At 43.3% G+C, this 26,104-nt stretch overlaps 2 protein-coding genes across 8 annotated transcripts in view; one reads left to right on the top strand and one right to left on the bottom strand.

Annotated features, from left to right (window-relative positions):
* LOC113993519 (probable E3 ubiquitin-protein ligase HERC3) overlaps positions 1 to 10,876 on the top strand; it is a 48,573-nt gene extending 37,697 nt beyond the window's left edge. For both annotated transcript variants that reach the window (XM_027731752.2, XM_039382067.1), the window contains exons 20-25: positions 598 to 764; positions 1,852 to 1,918; positions 3,687 to 3,769; positions 6,907 to 7,090; positions 7,857 to 7,959; positions 9,084 to 10,876. In XM_027731752.2, coding sequence (XP_027587553.1) covers positions 598 to 764; positions 1,852 to 1,918; positions 3,687 to 3,769; positions 6,907 to 7,090; positions 7,857 to 7,959; positions 9,084 to 9,292 — 813 coding nt within the window. In that variant the 3' untranslated portion in view covers positions 9,293 to 10,876. The remainder of the gene's footprint in view (positions 1 to 597; positions 765 to 1,851; positions 1,919 to 3,686; positions 3,770 to 6,906; positions 7,091 to 7,856; positions 7,960 to 9,083) is intronic.
* Positions 10,877 to 14,237: 3,361 nt separating this feature from the next.
* Positions 14,238 to 26,104, bottom strand: part of FAM13A (family with sequence similarity 13 member A) — a 136,458-nt gene continuing 124,591 nt past the window's right edge. For 5 of the 6 annotated variants that reach the window (XM_027731756.2, XM_039382065.1, XM_027731755.2 and 2 more), the window contains 5 exons: positions 22,658 to 22,753; positions 20,996 to 21,079; positions 16,907 to 17,103; positions 16,122 to 16,223; positions 14,238 to 15,072 (listed from right to left, as the gene is read on the bottom strand). In XM_027731756.2, coding sequence (XP_027587557.1) covers positions 14,946 to 15,072; positions 16,122 to 16,223; positions 16,907 to 17,103; positions 20,996 to 21,079; positions 22,658 to 22,753 — 606 coding nt within the window. In that variant the 3' untranslated portion in view covers positions 14,238 to 14,945. The remainder of the gene's footprint in view (positions 15,073 to 16,121; positions 16,224 to 16,906; positions 17,104 to 20,995; positions 21,080 to 22,657; positions 22,754 to 26,104) is intronic. The other variant, XM_039382064.1, reaches the window with a different exon arrangement.

Genomic DNA, 26,104 nt, shown 5'->3' with positions numbered 1-26,104 from the left:
CATGGTACCTTTTGTAACTTGTAAACAATGTTATAGAGCAACCACTCCTCATGTTAGTGCTACAAAACAAGTCTTTTGACACCAAGAATAGTGACAGCACTGAAAATGAGTCACATACTTGGAACATTTAACAAACATAGGCAGCCAGTCTGTGACGGACATAACACTGTGAGAGTAAATATGTGAAGAAATGAAGGTCAATATGCCAACACTTGTGCTGGTATATTTGCCTGGGTGGCACTGTGGTTATGGAAAAGCTTTTAATTGCAAATAGGGTGGGTGATAGGGAAAGAATTGTTGTTAATGTCTAAAGGCAGAGGTAGGTAAAAAGGAAATAAAAGGCAGATAAGATGGAAAGCTGCTGTTGCTGTTTCCACAGCTAACCATGGCTTACAAAAGTATTTGAACATGGTTTCTGAACCTTTATTTCTGTGCCACACTCCAGCAAGGAATTCACAACAACACCAGGACCTGATGGGAGCTCTCTTATTTTGTCCCAGCTGGAAAAGCAAAGGCTGTTATCTTAGTGCATGGAGGAAAGAGTACTGTGCATTGCACCAGTGTGTCTCATCAGGATTTCTCTGTGTGGTTTTGCAGTGTTTTGTAGAACACAACTGGTTTCACTTGATTGGCATCATATGTGGTCTTGCAATATACAATTTCACAGTGGTAGACCTTCACTTTCCCCTGGCTCTGTACAAAAAACTCTTGAATGTGAAGCCCTGCCTAGAGGATTTGAAGGAGCTATCCCCTACGGAAGGAAGGTATGAAAAACAAAATTTTCAGCTTTTCTGGGAAGGGAGACCATCCAGCTGAGAACAAGAAATGCCAAACTAGGTAAAAACTGATCAATAAAACATCTCCTGATCCTTCTGAGTGACTGGTTAATTTGGGGGACTGTGATCATAGTGAAATATATGAGCTGGTGGTGAATTTCATGTAAGACTTCTCTCCCACAGGCTATTGGATCCATCTACTTAGTCTCCCACCCTCCTGACCCCCTGAAACTGGGTATCAGCATAGCCAAAAGATACCTAGCACACCCCTTTGAGAACAGGGGTGGTTGCATGCATGATCCCAGATCACAGCCTCAACCTTTCCCTCAGGCCAGGCTCGAGTTAGATCTGCTGTGTGTCTCTTGATGTAGCCCCGGGTGGGAACTGTATGTGATGTTGTGAATTGTCCCATCCCTGAGCCAGTGTAGCTGTGACCTGCTCCCATGCCAGGAAGAAGTTGAATAGAGTGAAAAAATTACTTTTTCTAAATGGTGTCTTAAATCTTTCTGTCTAATTGCATGGGGATATTGGTTCCCTCTGACACTGAGAAGTCAAGATCCCACTGTCTGACTGCTATCTTAGTTTTTTTCTTCTGAGTTTCCATCTGATTTGTTTGCACCAAAGAACAGCTGTATTTACATTAATGAGATAAAATGCCAGGGAAGACAGCAGCAGGATTTTGAGGGACAGGAGAGTATTTTTTACATGATGAGGATACAGATATAATCCACCACTCTTTCTTCTTCCACTCCCTCAGACCTTTGTGTGGTGATAACAGAACTAGAACTTAAGAACTAGAAATGTAATCCAGTTAAAGGTGATCCATGTACTAAGTAGGCATGGACTGTATTGATAATTTCAATGGATTGACATTTATCCTGCTTCCTACAAAACATCTCTTTACTTGAGGTATATTTCTTTCTTACCATTTGGGGTGACTCAGATTCTCTTTCGCAATCCTGTTACCCAGATGTATGATGCTGTTTACTTCTGCTGAATTTGTTTTCCCTGTTAGAGGTATGGTTTTTTAAATATCTGATTTTTTTTCTCATTTCTTTCCCTACCTGTTATGTAGGAGTCTTCAGCAACTTTTAGATTACCCTGGGGAAGATGTGGAAGAGACATTCTGTTTGAATTTTACAGTAAGATACATTTAATATATCATGTCTGTGATTATGGTACAGTTGAAGCCTGTCTATTTGTTCATGTACTCGCCTGTACCACATACCCCATGTTAATGTTAAAATGTTCTTTGCTGCCAGCCCCTCCTTGTTCTTTTGTATGTGGTCCTGAAAACTGAGCTAGTAAGTAGATTAAGCAGAGTGGTTTTCAAAATAACTGTGTTGTCACTGTGACAGGCCTTAAATGCCAGTGGCTAACTTCTTGTGCTAGATAGTGAGAGGGAATTCCAAAATCCTTCTTGAAAATAGAAGTTAGGTTTTGACATCACTAGGTCAATTCTTGAAATGCTAACACAGTTTAGAATTTCCCTTGCTGTCCTAATATTAATATTTTTTTTTAAACTTGAAAGTTTGTAGTGTGTGTACTTGGCCAGACTTTCTTGGGAACAAAATGCTGGAGGCTGTTGCTAGGAGACTTGCTGAGGTAGTCAGCTTTCCTGTGTACTGCAGCAGTAAAAGGACTTTTTTTTAATAGCTAATAACCTAGATGCAATAGTTTCTGTTACACAGTAGAGATTCCCTGAAATTAAGAGTTCAATATTGATAAACTTTATAATATCAGATACGGCCCTCAACACGCACAGACATTTAGAGCATACAAAGAGAAATGACATTGTTGTTCTCCAGCTGTGTTCTCCGCTGACTTGAGCAGAGTAAGGCCTTCCATGTTTCAATGTCTTTGCTTCAAAGTCCTAATGCTCTAACAGGTTGTGAGTGGTGGGTTCATCAGCTTGATTGGGGTTTTCGACTCTTTGTCTGGGACCTGCCCTGGGGTAAAAACAAGGTACATGAAACTGCTAGTCACTGTGAAGAACCTTGCTGAGCTAGGAAAGTGGTGTCCATTTCCTTGTTTCATGAATGAGAGCACATAAACTCTTAGATCAGACTTATCTCCGAAGTGAGTCAGACCTGCATCTGACTGTGTCTCCTGCAAAACAGAGCTGTAATTTGGGATGAGGTAATGAAGCCATAGTGATGATAATGCAAACTGTGTAAAAAAGGATACCTTTGAAGAGGTACCAAGAGACTTTTCTCCATTTTCTTTTTCACACAAAAGGGCATTCTTACTTTCTTTCTTACATTGTATATTACATAGTATATAAAGACATACAGATATATCTGCTAAAACTTTGACATGAATAAATAACTGATGTCCCAAACCTTGACATTAATAACTCATCTTGCATGTCAAAATCAGAAGCTCTTTTGTGAATGGCAACTTGAAAATTGACCCTTTTTCAATTTTTTTGGGTAACCAGCTAATGTACAAAATATAGGTTTGTACTGGTGCCATCTTAGGTGAGGCAAAAGCAGGAAGATGTCTGTGGTCATGTCATATTCCAGTGAGAGCAAATGAATTAAGCTACTGAGTTTCTGTTATAAAAAGGGAGTCCTTTTTATTGCCAGAGCTTGTGGGCTTAGCTAAAAATCAGGTTTTTAGTTATCAATCTCTTGTGGTTTTTTTTTCACAGGAAGTATATCTAAAAGAATGATTTTTACTTCCTTTCTGAGTCCACATTTAGATTTAATAGCAGTCCTACAGCAAATATAAGTGATGGAAGGTAGGTGTGCTACACAGAGCAGAGAAAAGAAGTTTCTGCATATGCAGTTTTCTTTGGCCCACCCTTTATATGCCAGTCATCAGCTATGAAAGAGAACTCTGTATCTTACTGTAGGCATGTGCCCTGGAAAGTACTTCTGGTAAAATTGATTTCCTGGTTTTGTATAGATCTGCAGGGAAAGCTATGGTGTGACAGAGCAGAAGAACCTGATTGAAGATGGAGATAAAATTATAGTGCAGAAGGAAAATAGGTAAGCGAAGGGTACGTTGGGATGGACTCATACTTGTGGTGAAGTCGGGTGCAATGCTGCAGAAAACTTATCTGAGGTGAAACACAGGAGAGAATTAGTAGTCACTGCAAATAAATTCTAAGACCAGTTGTTCAAAAGGTACCAGGCACTAGTGGCACTTGAACAAAAAGCGACTTCTCATCATCTTTCCAAACCCATGTTTGGAAAATGTCCCACACACTTTTGGACAAACATCTTCCCTATAAAAGGCCTTCATGTAGACCCTTGGCGGTTTTCTCATTTTAAGTAGAGATTGCAGTACGATTTTGGCCCTTGAAGGTTAATATCCCTGATGGCTCAGACAGGAACTGTACATGACCAACAAAACTGAATCTGTTATACTCTTAATTCTGGAGCCGGAAACACTTTCCCTTGAGTACACCCTGACCACCATCCCTGATTACAGCCATTAGGACCTACTGTACTTGGATTCTTTTCCATTTGACTGAACACCCCAGAGTTATTACTAGCACAGCTACCATTTCCCCCCCTTTTTTTTTTCCAGCTGCTGAACTATTTTCTTCTCATAATCCTGTAATGGGATTTCTATAAATGCCATTATTACTTGAAGCACTGTTCAGATTCTTACTCTGCTGGCAAAACATTGTGATCCAGTGACTACTCAGCAGCATGGTTAGGGGCTTGTGCTAGGATTGCTGAAGACCTTGCTGGAAGCCTGGAGATGAAGTAATTTCCTATTAATCTGATTATTTAAAAGGGTTCTGATTCCATCTAAAGCCATTGCTGTAACAGAAGCTTTGTCTGTGTTACCTCCTTACCTACCTTACGACTGCCCAGCATGGTGCAGTGGCACAGCTAAATAGCTGCCTCCATGCAAAACCTACAGGGAGATGAAGGAGTGTAATTCTGGCTCCCTGCAAGGAGAAGATGGACTTCAGGTAAATAGAGGAGAGTTTAATTTACCCTTGCAACAGCGAAGGAAAGATGAAAATGGCAGTGATAGTACCCTTTAGGTGTTTAGGCTGGGCACATGCACTCAAGAGAAAAACAGCCATTTTTCTACTGTATGCCATACAGTACAAAGGATATACCATACAGTACAAAGATTTTAGCTGAGCAAATGTTTGGGAAGAGCACCCAGGTTAGCTTCTGCAACTGTTTATTAAGTCAGGATGGGAAACATGAGAAGAAAATCCTTAAGGAGAAAGGCTAGTGTGTAGCTCCACCAGCTTAACATTCCAAAATTCAATTGCTTCATCTTGACTGGAGTTTTGAACTCAAGCTAACCTCTAAATCCAAGTCTAGACATGGCTGTCAGTTTACCTTACAGTGCTTCATGACTTCCTCCACTTTACATTTAGAGGCCAGGGACCAATTTGCTGTCCCTGTAGCCTGAGTAGTTTGCTGTGTGCACGTCTCCAGGCACTGCCCTTTCCATATGAGGAAAGTTCATTGGGAACTGAAGAATGCACAGGATTGCTTTCACTGAAAAATGCCAAGTAGGAAATGCCTGTATTTTCCTTCTCTACTTTGGAGTTCATAAAATGTTCTTGAAAAAGAGTTCATGACCGTAACAGCCGGAGAGGTATTAAGCAACAGTTAAGTGCTTAATCAGCTTGGATTTCCCTAATGCTCAGGTGACTATTGGGAAAATTACAATAAAACAAATGCACTGGAAAATAACTCCTCCTTTGCTATAGGATTTCTTATTCCAAGTTTTCATTTTTGTTAGTCTGCTTCCTTATATCTTTTTTTACTTTCTCACCTATCCCTTGTTGCTCTTGCATAGTGTATGTGTTGAGAATTCTTCCACCAAAAGGCCAAAATATTTCTTTCAGTTTTGATGTCCTCAGCTAGAGATTGAGGTATTGTATTCTATGCTGTTCTCTGATCTACTTGTCCTTTGAGTGCAGGTGGAAGCTGCTCTTAAGCATCAGGCAAAAATGATGCTGCCACACACAGTGGTTTCATGTCCCAGTTTGCCACATTGCCTGGTGCACTATTCAGATGTTAAAAAAAATTAATATTGGGAAATATTTTAAGTCACTGCACAAATGAAATTCTTGTTTGCACTCAGATCTTAGTGCTTTGAGAATAGGAGCAAGAGAGTAGAATGAAACTGTCTAACCTCCCAACAAAGTCCAGAGACTGCCACAAGTTTCTTGCCAGTGACTACAGAATGTTGTCTTTAGTGCTGTTCCTGACAGAAAACAGGGTTGTCATTCTGACAGGAGTCATTCTCTTTGCCACGTACTCCAAATGCACAAGCCATATGTTTATTTAACCAGAGTGCAAAGGCTGAAGAGGAGGTTTATGTGCTTTCATAGGCTGTTTTCTTGCTCCGTAGTGAAGGGTGGTGATTTCTTTTAGTAACTTTCTTTGGGGATGGAATTGGCAGTTTCAGATGCAGACTTCAGAGCAGGATTTCCTCAGTCTGCCCCCGGACTACAGCTTTGGCTTTGAAAGTGCTGAACCGCTGGTGAGACTTACTGGGGACTGAGTCAGCAGGAGCTGCCTCTGAAAATTGACTACACTAGGCTCTTGGTTTCAGAAGTGCTGGGCACTGTCTGTTCCCTCTCCCCAGCAGAGCTCTTGCTCACAGCAGCCTGGCAGGCTGATGTCACAGTGGGTGGGCACAGACCCATGAGCTGAGTAACCCTGGACACCTGTGGACTGAGAAGATCTGTAGGTTATTTCCTGGACTTCCTAAACAGAGTGTTGCAGGAGCTGGGCCAAAGGGTGAATATGTTCATTTGGTGACTGTATCCTGCTGTTTGCTTAACACAGCCTCTGTGCAGGTCATGGGTCCCATAGGGAAGAGGGTTCTGTTCCTGACACCTCCCCAGTGCTTGCTGTCACTCACTTTGTGGGCAACTGGATACAAGGCCATTGGGTGTGTTTACTGGTAGTACAGAATCTGGGCTGCTGGGGAATAATCTGACACATGGTGGTAATTGCTGCTGAATACTTTGTCCATGTTGCAGTGACTCAGTGAGAGGAGAGCAGTGGGTTGAACCTGTTGGAGACTCAAGTTTGCAAAACACATTACAGGCAGAAATAGGAAAACTTAGCAGTGCTGCTGCTTTGGCATACAATTAAAAGTGCTTTCCTTTGCCTGCTTTCTCTCAATGCAATAGGGAAGAATTTGTTGAAGCCTACGTAAATTACATCTTCAACCTCTCCATCCATGAGTGGTACACGGCCTTTTCTACTGGCTTCCTGAAAGTGTGTGGTGGGAAAGTCCTGGAACTCTTCCAGCCCACAGAGCTCAGGGCCATGATAGTTGGAAACAGTAACTACAACTGGGAGGAACTGGAGGAGGTAAAGCTTCCCTCTTGTATTTTTTTTCTTTTTCTCAAGTACCAGGATTGTGCAGTTGCACGAGGTGGGCATTAGCCTGTGTCATGAGATGTAATATGCCTGTTGTCTTTTTTTTTTTTTTTTAAATGCTCCGTGTACACCTTGCTGTCATTCACGTGAAAAGTTTTTTACTGGGATGTCTTGCTACTGATGAAGCTCAGGGAGGAAATTCAGGGTGAGGAAGGATGGGGAGAAGGACTTCATCTGCTGTTTTTAGGGATGAAACCTAAGACTGAAGGGAAGACACAAAGTCAGGGTCTTCACCTACAGTGAAACTCAGTTGCACAAGGTCAAAAAGTGCACAGCCAAGGGTTCAAAGGGGAGTCTGGGCACCAAGTAAGGGTTGTTATCTCTCAAAATTCATGGATGAGCAAGTTATTCACTCTGTCTCAGCCTCAGCAGTAAAAGCGGCTGTGCAGTGCAGCACACGTGATCCTCTTCATGAGTTCAGCCTGTGAACAGGCACTCCAGGATTTCTTGTGACACCTGTAATGAACTGAACAGCAGAAACCTTATGTCTGCCTTCCTCACATTGCTGGGAGAACCTTTGCTGGGTCTTTGAGCCATGCTATTGCCCAGCACCCATCCTGGGTTCTGTTTCAAAACTGTCAGGCACTGAGCTGATGTCAGATTGATGTCAGATACTAGAAAAGATGAGGTGTGGGTTCTGCTTAGTCTTTGCTTTCTAGTGCCAGCTGAAATGATGTGATGTTTTGATTTTTAATAGAGTGCTGTCTATAAGGGAGACTACACTGCCACACACCCAACTGTGAGAATGTTTTGGGAGACCTTTCATGCATTTCCCTTGGAAAAGAAGAAGAAATTTCTCTGTAAGTATCTTGCAGTGGTGCAGAGTGGCTCCTGAAGACTCAGGTGGGAGTGGCTGCAGAGTTTCATTGTATTAAGTACTAGAGGGTGATCCAGCATGAATGGCTATCTCCTGAGTTATCTGCTAGTCAGATCTGGTTTTTCCCCTCTGTTGTGTTGGGTTTTTTTCTTCTTTTTTGTTCATTTTTATCTTCAGAATCACTAGGTGTGATACCTGCAGAGCAGGATCCAGTGCAGTCTCTCACTAGGTACTGGCGAGTTCTACCTAACATCAGGTGAACCTCTTCCCTTTGGGGGTGCAGAACACAGGCACAGTTACCCAGAGAGTAACAGTGACATCTCCATCCTTGGAAATACTCAAAAGCTGGGCACAGTCCTGGGCAGCTGGCTCTAGGTGGCCTGCTTGAGCAGAGGGGTTGGCCCAGAGGACCTCCAGAGGTCCCTTCAACCTCAGCCACTGTGATTCTGTGACTGCTGGAAAGACAAAGGCCAGCGTTTTTGTGTGAGGCTTTTTTTTTTCTCCAAAGCAACAATCAGTCTGCTTAGTTGTTCTGCATGTTTGAGTTGGAAAAGTGGCTCAGCCAAAACGTGCAGGCTGAAGTCATCAGCTGTAGAGAGGGTCCCAGGACTCCTGGTACACAGCAGAGGCTTTAGTGGGTATCTCCCCCCGTCCCCTCCCCAGACCACCATAGGATGGTGCACAAGGGTCACGCTCAGGGGGCAGAGAAACTGTGGTGGGGAGCAGCAAGGAGGAGCCCTCCAATCCTGGTATCCAAGGTGGTGTGCCTGGGAGGGTGGCTGGGCCCCCTCTGTACAGGGATGTGCCCCTGCCATGGGCATCAGGCAGCTTGGCTTTGCTCCTTTTAACCTGTCCAGGCATGAGAGGGAACTTTTAAGGGAAGGGTGTGCCGTGGGCTGTTCGATTTACACATTTGTGCACCCAGCACCGACGCTGCTCTCCTGCAGCTCTGTGAGCCAACCGTGCCCTGCATGGAGCTTGGTCGGGGCTTTGGCCCCTCCAGGCAGGTTCTCATGGCACAGGTGGGGATGAAGTTTGCCTTCAGGTGCAGCCCTCGGTGGGAGGTCACCTGCCTGAACTGTCCAACCTTCCCTCTGCTTCTCCCAGTGTTTCTGACGGGCAGCGATCGCATTCCCATCTACGGCATGTCCAGCCTGCGCATCATCATCCAGTCCACCACCAGTGGGGAGCAGTACCTGCCCGTGGCACACACCTGCTACAACCTCCTGGACCTGCCCAAGTACAGCAGCAAGGAGATCCTCAGCGCCCGGCTGGTGCAAGCCATCGATCACTATGAGGGGTTCAGCTTGGCCTGACCGGCACAGGAGAGGCACAGACACTTGGGTACAGAGGCAGAAAACAATGAGCTTGGGTTTTATTTTTGTAAGGGAATGGATCTGAACAATTTTTTTTTTGAAAATATAAATAACAATAATAATAATAGAGATTAAGCAGTCTCACCCTGATGCTGCCAGCATTTTGTGGGGCTTCAAGTAGGGCGAGGCTGTTGCTTTGAATTTCCTTATCTACTGAATGAAATCAGTTCAGTGGGCATTTCTGTTCTTCTTCCAACTTGACATCACTGCCCTCCTGGCAATTCCTTGTAGTTTGCTTTTATTGCCCCTATACACACACACACACATACACACACACACTTACCTCTGCTTTTAATCCAGTTTAAATATTTTGATGTTTCCTTGCATTTAGGTTATGGTGGAAACTGAGGATCTCAGTAATCTCCTCTTTGAAAAGCTGTGATTTCCCCCCACCCTTTTTTCCTCCCTTTTTAAATGCAAGCTGGTTCTTGCTTGCTTTGAATGGAAATATCCCCTCTGCCCTTTGGTCCTTGGTGGATGGTACAGGGCTGGGATGTCATTTGTGACCCCCAGAGCAGTGCATTAGTGATGCTGTGTCTTTTTGCATCAGGCTGTCTCATGGAAAATATGGCGTTTAGGGGCATTGGCTTGTTTTTCCTCACTTGTCCTGTGTTTTGTTTCCAAGCAATGTCTTCTTAAAGAAGCCTCAGAGTCCTCTGGAGTGGGGTTTGTGTTCAGGCTTGTGGAAGGACGAACCCTACCTGAAATAGCGGGTTTCTCAAATTGCCTCTCTTGTATTGTGTGTTTGTCTTGGAAAGTCTACAGACTACATGGGTGGATTTTGCTGACCCCTGTTATTCCAATACAAGGTGAGGTGGCTGCTTTTACCACTGCCACCTTTCTCCAGAGGAGTCACGTGTGTGTGAATGTGCGTGTGCCAGGGTGTGTGAATGTATGAGGTGTTACAAGCTCTTCAGTCTGGTCAGGTCAAACAAAGGAGCACAAGATCCACTTTTGAGTGATAGCTCTCAGAGATTGGTTTTATTTTGGCAGCTAGGGTTAATTTATTTTGCTGTTTGAGAGCAGCCCCTTCACTTGACAGCTGTTTTGCTGGGGGGGGACCTGAAGGACAATCTGTATGAACTAGACTGGAAATATAGAAAAATCACTACCTAAATCCATCCTGTGTGATTGGAGAGCCTTTATCTTTTCCCCCAGTCTCGTCACCCCATTAAATAAAATTTGAATGATTCTTCCCTTCCCTTTCCCCTCCACCCCCCCAGTTTTTCAGGTCTTGATGTAAATCTCATTTTAAGCCTAGGGTGGTTTTGACATTGACTTGTTATTAGGACATAGTATTTATGCACCATGTTCAATAGACAGTATTGAACTTTGCACCTCGTAACAAAAGGTTTGAGGCTTCTAGGTTGTTTTTTTTAAGACAAGCTGTGGGCTACATGGAGAGCCCTCCAGCCTCTTTCTAATGCAGCATTTAAGATAAATATACAATTATATCAAATGTTTATTTTCGATGTGTGTGTACATAGTACAGTATTATGCAATAAATTTGATGTTTAATTCTGACTGAGTGGCTGCCTTCTCGTCTTGGGAAGTAAAGGAGAGGCTGCTCCAAGCACTGGCACTGCCTCACCCCCTTGCCTCACTGTACCTCTGAGCATGTGGAGGGAGGGTACTGCTTTCCTGTGCCTTGGACCTGGTGCTGCTGCAGCCCCAGCCCCAAGGCACTTTGCTCTCTCCACAGAGAGAGCAGGCGTGGTTTTATCTGCCTGTCATGTCTCAGACAAAGTCAGGCAAGTCCTCTGTGGAAGAGCTGGGAATTGAGACTGAACCTGTGTCATTCCATCCCTCTGTGTTTCTCCTCCTTTCCTCCTGCCTTGCAGGCAGCAGGGTGTGCAGCTGTGCCTTTCCTCAAGGCAGTGAAGGCCACCAAGGCTTCTCCAGCTTGTGTCCTACCCTGCCTGGTCCTGCAGACCCCTTGGCACAACATCCCCATGTCTCCTGTGACCTGAGCACCCTGAGGTGTGTGGTGGGGCCTGAGCTGAAATTTGCACCAGGAATAACAACCCATCTGTCAGAAGAATGATTAAAAGATAAGATGCTTTAATTTCACTGCCTTTAACATAAACACCCATTATTCAAACTGTTTACTCAGGAGTAAACGGAATAAAACCAAATGCAACTTGTAAGAATGACAAGTTTTTCCTCTATCTTTAACTCTTGCAATCTTATTTTGTCCACAACCCGTTCATGGCCATCATTTACATAAACCACAATGATTTATTATACCACAACGTGGTAACATACAGACACACATGTCTGAAATGGCCCCAGTGGACGGGAAGCCCAACAGACCGTACTGCCACCTACAGCAGACAGTTTGTTCTAGCAACATGAAAACAGGTTGTCTTATACTAAACAGCTTATTTATATCACATAAAGTACATTTTTGTACAGTACTTCACACCTTTTAAAAAGCACAGTCTTGTATTTAATATTCTCCAGTCAACAGTCGTTGACGTTGGCACAGACAAATTATCAAACAAAACACACAGTTGTTGCTTGGATTGACTTAGTGTGGCAGGACAAAGGTAACTCCTGGCTATTTGTGGTTAGTGGGAAGTCAAATCATTTGTGGGAGATACAATGTTTTAGTGCTCAGGAGCCCTCCTCCTTGTGCAGGCCTGGGAGAGGGGAGTCACAGCATCTGCAAACCCAGGATAGCATTTGTACACGTCTTTCCAGGACTGGAATTTTAAAATTCGCTTATCTACAACAGTCTTTTCTAGCAGTTCACAACTAGGCAGATGAAGTTTTACTTTCTTTTTGCCATGGGGAAAGACCTGAACAGTTTAAAAAGAGAAACTGGCTAGGTGTGGGTTTTTCTTTTAATGTACAATCTCAGATAACAGGCTTTGTTACTTTTAGTTTTCAAAGTCCAAAAATATAAACTCTCTAAAGTGCATAACTGTACTTACATTTCATAGAAACTATCTGAAATTCTAGCAATATACCATGTAAACAGCAGTAACTAAGCATCAGAAAATGCTACAATCTCATCAGTTTAAAAATAAAATGGACTGTTCCCTACATATCATTTATCAAGATTTGTCAGGGGCAAAACCCAGCAAAACAGATAATTTATCAGTACACAGTGCAAACAGGCTTTTAAAAGTAAGCAGAGAAAACATACTCCTGGGAAGCCTTGGCCCACTGAAAAAATGCATGATTATGAAAAAGGGCAGAAATTGCTTCTCTTGTCCATTTAAAGGTGTCCAGGCCCAGATTCAGCAAAGCACTCAAGCTTTAGTCCATTGTAATTCAGCAAAATCCCAAAACAGACCAGCTTGAGGCACGTGCTCACCATCCAGGTTTTTGTTTTGTTGAACTGGGCCTGAACAATACAAAAACGAGCCAGTGCTAAGCACCTTTTGGTAACTCAACATCCTTTCTCATCCCACGCTTTTAGAAGCAGAGTGACACTGCAGCCCGTTTGGCTCAGCTGCCTTACCTAAAATAACTAGGGAGTGCTGACTGTGAGAGAAAGAGCCTGCACGAACAGGCTGAAGGACAAAGGCACAGCTCTGGTTTCCTGGGCTGCCCTGTGTTAGGACAGGGGTTTACCCTGGTCAGGCTTCCCTTCCAGTCAAACACCTTCAAAAGCACTTTTTGAGCCCATTTGTCAGCCCAGTTAACACACCCAAAGGATCGGTTTTGCAGAGGCAGAGTCCCACATCTCTCAGGAGACGAGAACTCAGCACCTCTGAAAAGCCAAGCTCCAGGTCAGCACACAAGTCCTCCAGACCACTGGGAAATATGAAATTCAGTCTTTGCTGGTTTTATATAAAACAGGCAATTCTGCAGTCAGTAAAAAACCAAACCAACCCATAAGTTCCCATCGTAAGTGCTTTCACTAATGCAGATCAGTGCCTTACCTATCAGGACTAGCAACGGGCATGTGCAACCCACTGGGAGATGGCTGCCTTTTGAAGAGTTCATGGGATCCTGAAGAGACCAAAACAGCAGCAGTTTTGGCAAAAATTAACACAGCACATATGGCAAGTGAAACTACCACAACCCCAATACAATTATTTGTGAGCTTACTTGCCTGTAATAAAGAGGGAAGGGGGAGGAGTTGTTCTGAGAGTCCTCTTGGCTCCTCTGGCTACAACTGGCACTTGATTTCATCTCAGCCATTTGGCTTCTGCACACTGGCAAGGATCCCCTGGGGAGCTAAAGCACTATGGATGTGCTCTCCCTGGGACACCAGGGTCAAGCCCTGGCTTGGGCAGACCAAGGGGTGCACTCAAGCCTCTGGAGTGGGAGAGCAAGCCCAGGTGGTTCAGGACTGCAGAACTGTGAGCCCTCAGCAACTTGCTGCCTTTCTCCTTCAGGCAGCATGTTTGACACAAGCACCTGAATCAGTTGTCTCAGGACACTTTTCTGAAAGTCATAAGCAAATTTGAAAACACTGAACTGTCAAAACTTGCACCCGAGACACAGGCCCTTTCCACAGGCAGAACATGGCTCTGGGCTCTCAGTTCCCTGCAGTATCCTCTGTGCTGCCATACCTCCTACACACTGGGAAGAGACCATCCTCTGCTGCCATCATCACAGTGTCACTGCTGCAGCCCACGCAGTTGTGAGGTACATAAAAGAACAAAATTTAGGCTAGTGAGTATGTGGGACACCCATGTGGGCTGCTCAGCTTAGACTCAGATGTTTGTATCAGATGATGAACTACTGATGGGGAGGGTCTTCCAGATATCTTCCAGATACTGTACACCAGATATTTAACCAACTACCCAAATCCCAAGGGATTCTGACTTTAAGCTTTTAAAACCTCTTCTCTTCCCTGTTGCCCAATCATAGTCATAATGTCACAGTATCGCCTTCCAAGTGGAACAAGCTGGCAAGAACCTTCCTGCATGGCTCATTTTCTTTACTATCCCAAACAGATGTAGATACTTCCTTCTACTTCAGTTGAATTGGCCATCAAAAAAGTGGGAAGAAAACCCAACTCAAACCTGGGCAAAACTGCAACTCACACCAGCTCTAGGTGATGGTGACGAGATTCTTAGAGCATTTCTCCAGAGCAACAGAAGATGCTGGACTCCAAACAGTCAGGTCAAAAGTCTGAGCAAATCTTTACTGTAGCTACAAGAGAACAGTCTTGGTGCTACCTGACGTTCACATGAGAGCAGTCAGGGCGCTTGTCTGTTAAACGAAGGTAGAAGCTATTTGATGATTTCATTACTATTCATCCTACTGTGCCTCTTGCTATGAAATCCTGGGAAAAAAGAACAGCATGGCTGGCTTTGATATTCTAAATATTACAGGATCTGTAAGCAAATCAATACAGAAGGATCCCTTCAGTGCAGTCACTGAGCAGTGTCGTGTCTCCTACGCTGGCAAACTCCATTTTGGGCATCAGGCCTGGAGAAAGAGTGGGCAACGGTGAGTGTAGAGAGTGACGGAAATCCACCTTTCCTCCCTCTCCCACCTCCAGGAATGGCCCTTAAGTTCCCAGGGAGGTCCTCAACTCTCCCCAGTCAAGCTCCTGCTGCATCCACTTCATGCATTTGTCCATTTGGTGCTCTCTCCTCTTTGTTTATTGGCAAAAACAATCTCCTCCTTACATGATCTTGGAGCTAATATCTCTTTTACTGATCAGGACTTCCAGCAGCCTCAGCTTGGCCTTTATCTGCTTGTATTCATTGTACTCTTCAGCCATGGGAGTGCGGTCTTCTTTCTGCACATTCCTAGCGGGAGTGAAAGCAGATCATGAAGATTTCTGTAACAGGAATGCCCTCCCCTCAGCAGCCTCCCTCTGTACCCCAACAAGACCTACAAAGCAGCTCCTCTCTCCTCTACTTCTCATCAGAGAACAAGACCATCACTTTTATCCTTTGAGAGGAAAAAAAACAAAATGAGGGGCAAACAATCTGCTCCAAGGAAGTGTGGGACCCTTGTGTATTGAAGCTGAACATTATCCCACAATTCCAAATGGAAAACTTTATTTGAAACATGCCCTGCTTCTCTGAAATCGCCAGCCTCTACACAACAGCTGGAAAACAACTCAGGAGCCACCTGAGTGCCAGCCTGTTAGCCTGACAAAATAAAATACAGCCTCCCCTGGCTTGGTACCACAGCACTTGTTACAGGAACAGGCACACTTCTGAAAAAGAACATGACATCTGATCAGATTGCTCTTAGCCTAAAAGAAACCTTTTAAGTTTTCAGTGATTTTACAAAAACCTCTAAGGATGACGGCTGGTGGCAAGAAACAAACAAGATAATTTACAAATATAGGAAAACATTCTATCAGCTCATTAATGAGGGACATTTTCTGAAAACAATAAACCCAGCTACACTAAGGCAAAAATTCTTGTTAAACTAGTGTCTGAATATCTCACAGATAAGCAAGAATAGGACAGAAATCTAAACATATAGCATTATGAAAGAACTCAATTATTTTATTGCCGAATAACTCTTCCACCATTCCTGTCAGCTGTGCTAGAGGCAGCTGGATTTTCACAGTCTGTACTTTTGCTTCCCTCTGCTTGTCCTAAGACAAAGTTTTCAAAGAGGCCATGGTCCCTGAAGTTCTTTGGCCTCTGTGCGTGTGTGAGTGTGTGTATGCACAAGGGGTTGTAATTTATTTTAATAGGCAACTGTAAGAAAAGTGGGTATTAAATGATAATGATTGTGAAGAAATACGTAATAGTGAATTCAGGTAACTTTCCATATTTGGAGGTCTCTGTAGATGCAAACCAGACAAAGTAGCTGAATAACAGAGAGAAATTATTACCTTCCATTTTGTCGGAAAAAATTATCTTCGAAGTCTCTCAACTTTTTTCTGATACGCTTTTTCTCTTCCCTGACTTCTTGGAGCTGCTCCAACAGTTCAGAGCTATTGGGTTTAAAGATAAATAAGATTATACATATGTACACAATTATAACAGGAAACATACAGTAAACCTACAAATGTATAGTTGCACGTATGCCAAGCAACAGAGCTGCTCTGCCAACCTCATGTTACTTGAAATCAAAAGCTCTCCAAATTTAGTTCAGAAAAACGATCATACACTTCAGCTGAAGCCTCTAAGGAGGTCAAGTGTGTGTTTCACAATTTCCCCAGGGCACACAATTCTATGAAACTTACTTGCTGAAGATGGGTCTGGGTTTGGTGACATTTACAGGTTCGAGATTCAATGGTCACAACTTAAGGCTACCACCTACATGTGGTTGCATCAGACTCAGTTGTTTGAAACTAGCAAAGCTAGTTCCACTTGACCTCTCCAAAACCTCAAAACCTTGTAGAGTAGAGGGTTTTCATGATAGAGGCTTGCCACTGGTGAGGTGGGGCTATTATTTAGTGCTGGAATCCAAAGATGCAGAAGCCAAGTATGAGTATCAGGACAAGGTAGTTTCTTCCCAGACTCTTTCATATAAGGGTCTATTGCATTTAAAAATAAAGCACAAAAACTTCTCACTCGGATCATAAATGGAAAAAAAAATCTAGACACTTCTGACAAATAAAATGCTATCTTAGCAAGAAATAACTTTTTGAAGTTGCCTGTGAATTTAACATACATGGATGCTTCATGGAGATTTGAAAGCCCCATATCCTGATTGCTCCTAGATGGCATCTTATCATCCACCGGGGAAACAAAGCCATCAGCATCATCTTCCAGCTGATCCAAGAAGCTACGCACGCTGAAATCTGTTTTCATGGTGATTGTGAAATCTGGCTTCACATTGCTGTCCTCCTCAGACCCCTCCTCTTCCTCCTACAAACAGGGACAGAGCACCCCCACAACACAATAGGTTACTGCTTCCCTTCTCAGAAACAGGTTCCTCCTTTCACCACATGCACTGGGGAACATGTAAGAAAAGAAGTGGATAGGCAGAGCAAACACTTCAATTGCCAAGCAATACGCAGGACACCAGGAGACCATCAGTAAGACAGCCCATACCCAAAGCATGACAGAGAAACTGCAACCACCAGACTCAATTGGTTAAGGAGACCCAGGGCAACACAGCTGAGTAAAAAAAATATGCAGGGTTCTTAGCAACACGTTGCCTTGTTTAATTTATGTATTCTGATGTAAATCAACCCACTTACAGTCATTATGCATACTGTCTAAAGCACATCAGCCATCCTCTGCCTTTTCCCTACAGCATACACCTGGCAGCATAAAGACTTCCAGGCTAAAATATGGAATATTCTCTCAATAGTTGCAGCTCAACAGCTCTCTCTAATGGAGTGCTTGTAGAGTGATACCAATGAGCTCAGATCAGTCTTACAATTACCCAAATGTGGGATATGACTGACTGTAAAAGGACTGCTGTTGCTAACACATTCCCGACGTCAGCTCTGACCATTTAGCTGGAATACAGTAAAAACTGGAGTGGAAAACACTAAGTCTGAACTGAACTCTGCACAGTGCAATTTCCATTTTCCCCAAGGCACACTGATGAATTGGTTTTGTTGCAATTTTTTACAAAATTTATGGACATGAGATCTGAAAGTCCCTGCTGCCCTTGGTATTCACCAATTCACAGCATTCTTGAATGTAGGGCTTGTCCTGTGACACTATCCAGAAATTATTTTAATTATCAGGGAAAAGGGCCCAGTCTCTTATGTATGGAGACATTTCTAGAAGGCAGTTTTCAACCTTAATATAAAGAATGAGGGATGAGCATGAGCGAAAGGTAGTAAATGCCAGCATGGGCAGTAAATCTCTTAAATATGTAAGTATGTGTATATATATATTTATTTTACAGCCACGTAACTCTAGCCAGGAAGGATCTAAGCACATGCATATCTTTAAAAGCGTTTGAGAGCTAGTACCACTGAAGTCTTCAAAACAAAAATATATTGTAGCATTGGGATCAAAAGAAGACATTTTCTTGACTTTTTTTTGGTGTGATTCCTGGTGAACAGTTTAATTATTCCTAAGAGATTACCCCTACGTTTCAAGCAAAAAGGGAGAAGGTAACACTAGGACCTGGCCTAGTCCCATTAAATCCTCAAAGTCAATGATTCATAAATGCATACATTTAAATCAAATCATAGTTTGCCCAGAGTTTTCTTTTTAAGTTAAAGCTCTAGGCTATGATAATGCATTTAAAAGCCACAGGCCGAGAATTACAACCAAGCTTGAGGGTGAAATATACATTAGCTGGGGAGAAGTTCTGAGTAGTAATAATAATAAAAGATATAGAGAAGTTTGAATGCATCTGAGGAAAATCTGCAGGGAAAGATAATTTGTGAAAGTTAAAGCAATACCTAGCGACCCATCTGTCAGATGTAAATTTTATAGCTTAAACAGAAGGCATAAATCAGCAGTCACATACTGTTCTTAAACCCTGCAAACAACTCCAAGCTGAACTGGAGAGGGAAGACTGTTCATTTACCAGTCCCCAAACGTGCTGTGCTGCCTGGACAGGTAAGGACAACCAGGGCTGCAGCAGAACACCAGTCCTGCTGTGGCACGGAGGAGGATTTGCTAAGTCAATCTAAGCAAAAACAGTACATTTTGTTTTAGGAGAATCTCTCTAGCACCAAAGGAGAAGCTCCCATGCCCTTTCCTGGGTGAGCTTCTCGAAAGAAGTAAACAGACAATTCTCAAAGGCAGTGTGACAAACTGCTCCTGAGGACAGATGCGAGGTGTCTTCCCCATGGATGCCCATGAGCCTGTCTTGCCTCACTCCAGGGCACAATGGAAGGAAGAGAAACTGCAGAAATTTCATTTGTTTAGACCTCAGAGCCAAAACACTGCATTTGGTTATCACATTTTGCTGTTACAAATGAAAGAGCAAATTAAAAGGATTCTTAGCAAGAACTCAAATAGAAATGGCCATCTAAGGCCTTCCCTTTACACAAGTCTCACACAGGAATCTTATTTTAAACCTGCACCAGCATTTACACCTTGAACCAGAATGATCTTCAATGACTAGATCCATTTAGTGTGCACCTGCTTGGATCTTTGGGTAATCATGAGGTATTACAGAGTTACAAATATAAAATCTATAGAGTATCCTATCATTGGCACTCACAGAAAGCGAGAATCCCAATGATTTTTTCAACACAACATTCAAAATATTGTATCCAAATGTTTGGTAAGGCTTCACCTCAAACACCTTTCAAGCTTTTAGCCAACTCTCCCAAATGCTTCCGAAAACCCCAGTCAGCCAACCAACCAAGGAAAAAACCCCAACAACCCGATTGTCAGAGGCCTGTCAAATAGTGTTCTGCCCATAGAGGATCTACGCAGCAGCTGTTCTGGGGCCTTTTGGCCATTTCCTCTCTTCAGTTCTGAGTGAAGTTCAGTACAAAGCTGTCAGATGTGGCTCCACAGGGCCCCATTTAAGTGCTAATGGGCATGTAAGTGTTAACAGGCTTAAGGCTGTCATCATGATCTTCAGTCAGAAACTTCTCTAGGTTTCCATCCCCCATAGGACACTGCTGAGCCTGTTCGATGCTGCCCTGGCACAGCACCAGCCATGCTGGCCATTAGAGATCACCATAACTGACAGCTGAAGTTCTGACTCGGGGTGCAAGCATAGGTGAAAAACAGAGAACACGCTAAAAGAAAAAAACAGAAGCAAACAAAAATACTCCCCCACCAGAACACTACTGCAGATCTGATCCAGTGGTCATCTAGAAAATACTAAGAAGCTTAGTGATTATTAACCAGCCTCAAAACAGCAGCTCAACATCTTCAGTCTGCAATCTGGTATCAATGAATATGTGTCTTGAATAGTCCACTAATACACAATCTACTGTAACTGCTTAGTAATCAAATTACCTGGGATGTTTAAGTCTGCAGTACTTACACTACTAAGCAAGATCTGGCTGGGTAACAGATAAAATAACCCAAGTGTGCTGAAGCCCTTTTTTCCCCTGTTGCATTGCAAGGGTACCAAAAGTAAGCCAGGGCCCAGCTCCATGCTCTCTGTCCTGGTCAGCTGTTGGACTTCACTCCTCAGGGGAAGGTCCAATATCATAGCAATCATCATCACCTAGAATTATTACTCCACAGCAGCAAGAGAAAAAGAAACACAACAATCCCGCCATCCAAATGACCAAGCATTAACTAGCAGAATCAAGTTGTTCTTACTTTCATCCTCATGTGACTTAGCTAGAAATACCCTTCACCAGGTGGTGACACAGAGCCTAGACAAAAAAAGCACACGAATGGGAGTAGGTCAGGATCCCGGAAGTGCCCCGGCTGGCTCCATGTGCAAGCGTTAGTTTTGTGAGAGCTCATTCCTGCCACGGTGCTGTGTGCAAGCCACAGATCTTTGGAGTGAGAGAAACTACCGCAAAACAAGTTAGTGTCATTAAAACGAAAGGAGGAAAGCAAATAAGAAAGAAAGAAACAAGGGTAATTGTGATTTTTATTTTTTTTTGAAGCAAAATAAAATATATTATGTGCAGATGGAGGGGGAAGGAGAAGGACAGGAAAGAATGCAAAGCCAAGGAAATACTGTAGTCTTATCTACAAGGAAAGAATCTGATCAGAATTGGCGAGGCTTAAAGCACCTACTGATTTTTCAGGAGGACACTGCAAAAAAATCAACACTGACAAAAAAAAAATCAATCATTCTCTTTCATTGGTATAAGGGGAAAATTGATGCAAACTGAGCAATTAGTTAGCAGCTGGAGGTCTTCACCTTTATTTCCTTGAAGAAGGAAGCTGTTTCGCCCTCGATAATTGGCTGCAGCAAAGGGCTTCTCCGCTTGCTGGAGGGGGAACCCTGTGACAGGTGTTAACAAGTATGTTACATTGTGAACCCCTTTCTCCTCCACCACCTGCTCTCAGCTCATTCTCACCCATACATTCACTCCCAGCTCATCGCTGGACCATCAGGAGAAATCTATTTCTCACAGAAAAAACCATTCCTGGCAAACCCCCTGAACCTTGGGATGATTTTTCTCAGGATGTTGCTTAGCAAAGGACATCACTGCCAATCTCCTTTAAGAAAAAAGCTTGGATGCTAGAATACTAGCTGAGCAGTAAGTACAAAGCAAAGGCTGCAAGAAAGTAATCCCCAGCCCAAAGTCCATACACACACACACACACACACACAACATCTGGATGGTTCTCCAGAGCTACAGTGTAAGCTCAGCGAGGCTCTCCAGACTTGTTTTCCAGGAGCCTGATTTCCCACTGAAGTTCCTAATGATGCAGAGATGGCTTTTCAAATGTGTCCTGACTCTGTATGAGCCTCTCACTGTTCTCACTCAAGGGGGCTGGGGAAAGCCAGTCTCATCTCTCCTCTGACAGCCACTGTAAAATTTCAGTTTTGTGTCTAAACAGGACCTGAGCTCCTTTGAGAGCTTTGTGTTAAACTGCCCACAGCACACTTACATATCATCTTCCTTCATGATTGCCAGCACTGTCTTCAAAACATCCATTTTGGGGAGTATTTTGCATATTCAGGGAGGAATAGCTTTTTGTTTTGTTTTAAACACGGGACTAGGACCACCTCCCACTCTTTGCAGAAAAAAGCCTCGCTTTTCAGTGTGACTGCACTGAGTGATGCTGCCAGTCCGTTCACATCACTGGCAGTCTATAAAAAGTGGGCAGGACATCAGCACAGCTTGGGAACAGCAAAAAAAGTAAAGGTTCATACATGATGCACAGAGTAAACAGGAACCATGATAAAAGAATTCTCGTTCCATAGAAAGGCTCCAAGTATTCTGTGTGGGTTTTTTAGATCAATTTTTTTTTAAAGTGGCTTACACAAGTTGTCTAAAATGACAGTGAATTTGCTCCCTAGAGGCTTATGTTGGGTTCCTTGGTTGTGGCTGTGTCTCCTTGCCAAAGCACCACTTTGAATGAGGGAATATCTACCACTTGCAGGATCTCTTTAATACAAATTAAGCATTAGAAGACTGCCAGCCCTTTCTTTCACCAAGGACACTGCTATGCCCTGTGGGATCTACGCAAGTCTGTGTTCCTGACATACAACTCTGTGTAACCAAGCAGCATGAAAGACCTACGGCTCAGCGTGGGTTGGTACGGAAAGGGAAGTGAGGCTGTAGCCAAACAGAAGATGATGAAATAACAGCAGCAGCCCAATGGAAAGAGAAGAAACAACACAAAGTGAGATGTGTCCCATGGCTCATGGGTGGGCACTTAGAGACCCTTGATCAGCTTTGCCCTACTTCAGTATAAGGTGTGTCACTGATTCACTCATTTGCTTGATCTTTGAGCGATCAGGGAGGTTGGGACTTGGCCTTAGTGACTGTGTTGTATGCAAAAGTGTGGTGGTTCCTGCTTCCTCAGCTTGAAACCAAAGAAACAGCCCCCAAAAGAACGCTCTACTCACAATAATAGGGATGGTGCTGGCTCTGGAGAGGATCTGTTTGACCAAGCGATACCTGTCATACAATGGCTTCATCACCTGTCGTTCATTTTTGGTAACCTGAAAGGGAGAAAGAAGAGAGATCCATGAAGCCTGAAGCAGTACTCCACTGTAACTCATATGCCTGCGATCACCATTAGTATGAGGACGCTTGAAAGGAATTGTATGGAGATGACAGGAGAGCAGCATTAGCTCTGAAAGTGGTAATGGAAGTGCTCGTGTACTTATTGCAACTCCTGTGCCCAGTGCCAGCTGAGCTGTGGGGGGAGTGTCTTGTGAAGGTGGCTGTACGATACAGGTGGTTTAAATGACCGATTAGGTGTCATGTCCACAGTAAAAAATGACCCTCAGAGGCAGCAGTCTGTGCCTGCAATCACAAGTACAAGATGAGGTTTCCCATCCTTATTCCCGTGGCTGGCCCTCAGAGGCTGTACTTATGATTCAGGAAAAGGGAAAAGAGCTGCAATGACTGGACATTACAATGTAAGGAGATTTCCCCAAGCAGGTTAAACTACGGATTTCATAAAAACTGACCTTCTGGCTTTGTTATTCCTCCTAATTTCCTGTCCAAGCCAGCAGTTTTTCACTTTTTTAACCCCCTAACCTTGCTCTCCACACCTCCTTCCAGTCACCTTGCTGGGGAGAAGTTACCACAGAGCTGAGAAGGGACAAAGGTGCCAGGGCTGTGTGGCATAAAGAATACAGAATAGTGCTGTAATGTCCACCTCAGGCATTCCTTACATTGCTCTGTCCTTAACCCCACTCCTAACTGCCTGTTGTGCTCCCTCCCCAGTCTGAGAGCATTAGAAACTTAAGTGTATTCATTTCTGTTTTAATTTCAGGTTTAAGCTAAGCCAAAAACTGTCAGTAGCACTGACAGTGCAGAAGGGAAGACCTAACAGCCAGTAGCTAGTGTGGGAAAGCAGAGGTCTGTCCAACTAAGTACTAGTTGTGAAGAAGCTCTTTTATTTCTTCAATGTTGTGTTACAGCAGGGTTAGAAAACAAACAAAATCCTCAGCAGAACCTGATCATCATTCAGCACTGTCTGACCCACATTCTATGATGAGTGTCCTTCCATTAGATCTTTTGTCTAACTTTAGATTATAAAGCTCTTATGGGGAAGCTTTAACTGATGTCATGCCTATCTTCCTCAAGGTTTTCTACTGCTGCTAATCACCAGAGCACCTGAACAACCGCCATATAAAAATCATCACTGACAGCATAACCTCTGGGGAGCTTTGTGAGGCCTCTTTTTCTACAACAGAAATAGGAGGAAAGGGAATACAGCTTGAGATGGGGAGGAAATTTTAAAGTGAACTGCCTTTTATTTTGTCTGCAGTTGACTTTCACTGAAGTAAGCTTTCTAAAGCTTTCACATCCTCCCTCCAGAGCAGGAGAGGGTGTTGGTGCAAGGGGCAGAAGAGCTGTAAGCATTGCCAGGAGTGGGATGGCAGGGATGAACTCAGAATCTGGAGGTAGCATCTTCCTCCTGAAAACCAAGCCTGTTTCCTATGTTGGGGGCAGATGAACAGGGAGGAAGGAGGAGGAAGATCTTTTTACAGCTCCCTCTGTTCAATGCAAACACGCCCAAGCCTGATACGGGGCACCCAGATGGGCAGTCTGAGCTCTAGGGCCTGAATGTCCCACACCTCCAAAGCACAGCAGGGCTCCGATACTGCCTGTTTGTTGAGTAAGCAGCTCACATGGATTAGAGGAATGTGAGCAGCATCAAACAATTCACTCAGCCCTCTTTGTACTGAGTTTTGTATTGATGTGTCTGCACTCAATTGCACTGGCTAGCAAGTTGCCTCCATCTTTGGACATTTCTCTGTAACTAATCAAGAATACAACTGTAGAAACTGAGTAGTCTAAAATTATATATATGTAATATTAATCCTAGCTTTATTAGACTAGCAGTTAGTAAAACAGGAGGTACAGCACTACTGTTGGCTCAGACAGCCTCTCTTACTTCAAAAAAAACCAAACCAAGACTGTGCTGAGGCTCATGTTGAGGCTGAGAACTAAAGCATTCAATTAATAATATTTCAAAGTTGATAAACAGTACTGTTCTGTACAGAAAAATAAACATAAGCCTTGGCATGGACAAAAATCCTTAGGTATGTTGAAGAATGGAAAAGATAAGCAACACGCTTCAGTGTCTGGATATCAGTATGGAGGAACAACACAGAAAATTAATTTAGGCATTGGAAGTTAAGTGTATGGAGTCTGAGACTTACACCAGCAAACTTAACAGAAAGCAGACTCTGAAAGTAAATGCTTAGCACACAGGCAAACTGTCTCATTAAGTAAACATAAGTAAGACCAGCAAAGCCTGAGTATATTTTGGGACAACATCAAAATGCAAAGAGACTGCTGGAATAATGGAACCTTTGACACAACTCTGGGGCACACTCCACATGGCAAAAGAGCTGCAGCTGAGGAACAGACCATTGGTCGCATTGTTAGAGCAGCTCAAGAATTTCTGCAGAGACAGGCTTTTGGCTTAACTAAAACAGTTCGGTTCCACCTTTGCAGGTTCGTGTATCACTGGTGCAGAAAGACCCAGTTGCACAATAAATCTGAGCTCCATTGTTTTTCTTGTTTAGTTAAATGTCTTTAAGACAAAAAAAACTTGGCTGAACTATCCCCATTCTCCTCAAACTCTCAGTATTTTTCCACTGCTGCAGTGCCAGGAGCTAGGAACAGCAAAAGCTGATCAGCTACAGTCTTCCTTGCCATGCACTTCAGTGTTGCTAGGTATAGACTGCTTACTTAAAAACAAATAAATTAAAAAGCAGTTGTATAAATAAAGCAAGGGAAAGAGGGGGAAAAAAAGGTGTGCTGACATGATAGGCTCTGGGCTTGCTTTTTTTTTTAAACAGATTCAAGTGAGTTCACTTCAGAAGGATGCTACCTGTTGATTTACATCATTGTAAAGGCAGCAAAAGCAGAGTTGGTCTCATGGAGAAGACAGGGAAGGTTAAGTGGACTCCTTTGTGCTTCCCTTTTGCTATTTTACACAAGAATAAATCTGCATTTCCTCTCATATAACTATGCCATTTTTAGTTGCTAATATATGTGACTGTACAATATTAGCACTTCATGAATGTATTTAAATAAATTAGTGAGACTTTTTTAAAAACAATGGATAAAGAAGGAAATAATTCAGAAGTAAAAGGAAGGAAAAGATCAGGAATCCCATGCAGGAGCAGAATGACAGATTTGTCAGCTGCACTAATCAAGTACTCCTTATAAGCAGTAATTTGCTGCTCCCAAGCCACTGCTCAAAGGATTAGCACCACTCTGACACTAAGTTACTTTACCCGTGCAGCTGGTAGCAAAGATTACAGTGTCATCATTGAAAGAGAAGAAGAGACTCATAGAAAGCCAACTTGGTGGCCTGGAAGCCA

The sequence above is a fragment of the Pipra filicauda genome, unplaced genomic scaffold (genome assembly GCF_003945595.2).
Source record: "Pipra filicauda isolate LSUMZ 115617 unplaced genomic scaffold, ASM394559v2 scaffold252_size1811890_pilon, whole genome shotgun sequence".
Taxonomy (NCBI): Eukaryota; Metazoa; Chordata; class Aves; order Passeriformes; family Pipridae; genus Pipra; species Pipra filicauda.
This window is presented reverse-complemented; position numbering and strand designations above follow the sequence as displayed.